The 4,939-nt window shown below is 36.3% G+C and overlaps 1 protein-coding gene across 1 annotated transcript in view; it reads right to left on the bottom strand.

Annotated features, from left to right (window-relative positions):
• Positions 1–975: 975 nt before the first annotated feature.
• The window catches only part of Lyz (lysozyme), an 8,315-nt gene continuing 4,351 nt past the window's right edge, over positions 976–4,939 (bottom strand). Inside the window, exons 2-4 of the mRNA XM_004632155.1 lie at positions 4,249–4,413; positions 1,162–1,240; positions 976–1,042 (exon numbers count right to left, since the gene is read on the bottom strand). Of these exons, the coding sequence (XP_004632212.1) occupies positions 976–1,042; positions 1,162–1,240; positions 4,249–4,413 (311 nt within the window). The remainder of the gene's footprint in view (positions 1,043–1,161; positions 1,241–4,248; positions 4,414–4,939) is intronic.

The following is a 4,939-nucleotide window of genomic DNA, read 5'->3' as shown; positions in this document are numbered from 1 at the left end:
AGAAGAGTGCCTTGTCTTGTTTGAATACTCTCTTCATATATTTGTTCTTTTGAAATATTTGATAATTCTAAACACAGACAGACAAGACTTGTGCTGCTTGTATTGCATACCCTTTAATGATAGGGTTTTTGTTTTTGTTTTTTTTTTTTTTTTACAATATGTGTAGTTTCACTTGATTGGCTAATTAGGACTGCAAGCTCATTTGCTTTAGATTTAGTTGCCATGCCTGCTTCCTAGTTGGTGCAGAATAACAGCTCATGTATCTGTCTTTAATGCATACGTACTTGTGTACAATAAGAAATGCACACAAGTACGTATGCACAAAGCTGTTCATTGCAAATCCATCTAAATGTTCTTTCAAGGTAAAGTAAGTTGCTGCATAAATTGTATTTTTAAAGTGCACAAATGCAGCATTTCTCAGGAAATTTTTGAACCACAGGTCACACCCATTATGAAATCCAAATTCTTTATTCAGTCTGTTTTTAGCTGTTTGGCATTCTGCTCCTTAAAAAAATCATGTTGCTCACTGAGGAGCTGTTAAGCTGTTTTATGAAATGGTTAAAGAGGGGAAGGTATGAGATGCCTACACTGTTGAGGTTTTCACCAAGAACAGTTTGCTTTAAGATGATATTTTGCTGTTTTTAGAATCTACTGTTGGCAAATAGTGGTACCGTTTAAGGTTAACTCTGGATTATTTTATTGCTAAAGAACTGCATGTACTGGAGATATCTTTGAGAATCAAAGTTTCAGCAAATTTCATCTCAATAGTTCTATCAGCTGTTGCAAAATGTAGGATTAATAGCAAGTGATGAACACATCAGTGAACCTAAGGCTTTCAAGAAAAGGAAAATAATTTGTTCTGCCTCTGTGAATGTCATTCGTAGGGGAAACAAAGTGACTGTGATCTTTCACTGAGCTAGTTCTCCCTTCATTTGTAAGAGAAGCAAATTGAGCTGCAGAAGGAAAATCCTGCTGTTACACTCCACAGCCTTGAACATACTTAGCAACATCTTGATTTTGACAATGACTTCTCCATGCCATCCTGTAGAGAAGAGTGAAACACATGGGCAACAGGTCAAAAGGATTGAAAGTCTTCTCTCATTGCTTATATCATGGGGGTGGGGGACACAAACGTTTTCCCAGTTAATTCTTGGCACGTACCATGCTCTGATGCCTTGTGGGTCCCTGACAACTCTCTTGGCACAAGTCACCGCCTCAGCGATGTTGTCTTGCAACAAAGCTGAAAGAGAGAGGTTGAGGAGTGACAATGACACTCATCGGAACTCCACTGTCAGTTAGATTAAGCCAACTGAGTTAAAAAAATAAAGTTTTCATCTATCATATTTGACATGAAATAAAGCATTTTGTTTGCATGTATTAATCTCATACAAAGCCCTGGAAATTACTAGCTAATATGACCAAATGTCCTTATTGTTCTCCAAACTGTAAAAAACCACATTGCTACTTACATTTTATCCAGTTCTACTGATAATTTATGCTAACTAAACAATAAGAAATTCACACAAGTACGTATGCACAAAGCTGTTCATTGCAATTTATGAAAGGTAAAATGGAAACAAATGAAGGGCTTAATAGTTACAGTTGGATCAATAAATTATAGTTCTCACATAGTAAATCTATCCACCCTCTCTAAGAACTATTACACATTTGTATTTGCTAACATGAAATAACCGTGTGATAAGGGAGCAGGAAGGGAGTATATGCAATAAAACTTAATTTTTGTTAAAACACAAATTACTTTTTTTTTTTTTTTTTTGTAGTACTAGAGATTGAACTCCAGATCTTGTGCTTGTCAGGCAGATGCTTGTAATGCTGAGCTATATCCCTGTCCCAGTGGTTACATATTTGTAGGCCCATAAGGCCATGATATAACCTTACTTCTATATACATGATTGCTATAGAATTATTTATTATTATTATTAGTTATTATTTTTGTCTTTTTGAGAGAGCCTTGCTATGCAGTTCAGGCGGTCTTTGAGCTCACTTTGTAGACCAGGCTGGTCTTGAACTCTCAACAATTTTCTTGCCTTAGCCTCCCAAGTTCTGGGATTACAGGCATGCACCACCCCACCCAGCTGTTATTACTATTTTTTAAAGACAGAGGCTTGCTATGTGGTTCAGGCTGGCCTTGAACTCATATGTAGCCCAGGCTGGCCTCGAACTTGCAGCAGCCCTCATGTCTCAGCATGCAGAGTGCTGGGATTACAGACTTGTGCCACCTCACCCAGCAATGCTATAGAATTAGTAATATAACAAAAAGACCTCTTTGCATACAATACTGGAATGAAAGTACCTAAAGTTTTCCTCAGCAATTCTAGTAGCAATAATTTGTCCTAAAGAAATAATAAAAAATGTACTTAAGCAGAATACACAATGCTGTTCTTAGCAATTTGTAAGAAGGGAAAATGGAAACAAACTAAATGTTCATTAGCATAGCTGGATCAAAAATAATATAGTATTTGTATGGGAGAGTTTTATTTACCTCTTTATGGAGAATACAGATTAGTTCTTGGTGATAATTTTTTGTGATTGATGAACTATAAAACAGTATATATAACAAGATTTAAATTTTTAACAAACATGCATTGCTTACTTATTTGTATATGAGTTTGTATGGGCATGATATAATTTCATTTCTATAAACATGGTTGACACATATGCTGTCAGAATATATACCAAAAGTTACCAGTGGATGTAAATCTCTGCATAGTATGATTTTGGTTTCTGTTTTCTCTGGCTTGCATCTTCATAATTTTTATTCCATAATAATGTTATATAATAGAGAAAAAATATTGAAAAGTAAATTAACTAGACTAAAAAAAATTCCAAAATTGTTCTTGTCCCTTGGGAATATTAACATCCAAAATTTAACAATATCAAATTTGCAATATTCATAAACTATTTTATATGCTAAAGAGTCCACATGTAATTTCTATTCTAATATACATGTCTTTGGCATGTAATAAATTCTGTGTGTACCTTTGTTGTAAAATAAAATGAGTATAAAAAATAAAGTAAAATGAGTATCATTGCAAATGAATAAAACCATAAATTAATTTTTAAGTGTGAATATGTTCATCTGGAAAGTAATGTTTTAGAGATACAACCAAATGCATTTACAAATAAAATATCACATAGTTATTAATGCACATTAAAACCTTCTGACAAATATATACTGTTAAATTATTACATGTAATTATTGCTAAAAGCACCCAGGCATCTACCGACATCTAATTTTCAATTGACAGCACTTCATAATACAAGAAAAAACAATCAATAAAAGACAATAAAGGCCGGGGAGATAGTTCAGTTGAATAAGCGCTTGCCTGGCAAGCACAAGGACCTGAGTTCAATCCCTGTCTCTGCAAAAAAATAAAACAAAGCCAAAAAAACCCTATTTTTACTTTTGGAGACACCCACTCCAGCCCCTCTCCTGTCCTTCTCTTAGACAGGAGCTTTCTTTCCCTCAATAAATATATTCTGCTCATTAAAAAAAAGGCCGTACAACCAAATTTTCTACCCCTATGAAAAGAGGAGATATTGTACTGTTCTAGACACATTCTCAAGAGGCCTTTATATAATAAATTAATAAATAATGTCAGAAATATTTGAATATTTTAAAACACCAGCATTTATGATATCAGCTCTTCATTATTATTATTTTTATTTTTTTTAAGACTTATTTATTTGGTATAGGTCTTGCTACGTAGCTTGGACTTTTTCTCCTGTCTCAGTCTCCCCAGGGCTGGGATTACAGGTGTGCACCACCACACCCGGTTTCCGTGGCCAGTGCGGCATGGGGTCAGCACAGCATGCGGTACCAGGGATCCAACTACGATCCTTGTGTGTGTCATGCAAGCACTTAGACCGCTGAGCTATGTTCCCAGCCCTCCAGCTCTTTATCTTTATTTATTTTTAATTTTTGTTTTTGTCATGCTGAGGGTGGAACCCTGAGACCTTGCCTATGTTAAACTGGTCCTGTACTCTTGTACTGCAGTAGAAGTTTCTCACTTAGGAAATTTTAAGGGGCTAGAAGCTACTTTCTTGTTTCAACAGGGACTTAAACACCTGAGCTAATGGGAAGGCCCCCTGAAGCCACTTTCTTGTGGTTGGGATGGAGTTTCTCTAGGTAATGGATGAATCTTTCAAGGGTGTGTCAGCGCCATTGACAGTATTCTCTGTAACCAGCCAGGTCCTGGCTGCCACTTCTATAGTTTCTTGTCTTACCGCTGCAGGATATACCGCAGGCATTGACTGCTCTTGGGGTTCTGCCGTTGTTACACCAGTATCGACTGTTGATCTGGAATATCCCATAATCAGTGCTTTCATCTCCAGGGTTGTAGTTTGTGGCTTTTGTGTTATAATCACTTTCCCATTTGGCCAAACACATCCCTGAAAAGAAATTACTGTTTGTAATAAAGAGCAACACTAAATGATTTATGCTGTGTCCCCAAAGCACTTTTCTTTGGCTAATTCTAATTTATGAAGATGTACTTACTTTATAAAATATCTCAACACCGTACTTTGTTTTGGCTGTTGTTTTGAGACATGGGTATGTTTCCTATGCTGGTCTCCTAGGATAAAACTGCTACCAGCTTCAGGCTCCTGTGTAACCAGAACTACACTATGGAGACAGGTCACCCTGGCCAGCCCAACACCATAGTTGTAAAGGGCCCCTCAGAGAGTTTTCGTACAGTGCAAATCTACTTGTAATACTAACAAAGCAAGGGAAGATACTTTAAAATTTTTAAATGGTTGTTTCTCCCATTGCTTTTACTCTTCCTCTGATCTTCTCTCTCAATCACATTCAGCTTTGAATAGAAAAATCAGCAGATTTAAGAAGTGTGTAGCAGATACATATACTCATGGAAAAAATGCCACTGTGTGTGTGTGTGCGTGTGTGTGTGTGTGTGTGTGT

Source organism: Octodon degus, unplaced genomic scaffold (assembly GCF_000260255.1).
Source record: "Octodon degus isolate 3935 unplaced genomic scaffold, OctDeg1.0 scaffold00047, whole genome shotgun sequence".
Taxonomy (NCBI): Eukaryota; Metazoa; Chordata; class Mammalia; order Rodentia; family Octodontidae; genus Octodon; species Octodon degus.
This window is presented reverse-complemented; position numbering and strand designations above follow the sequence as displayed.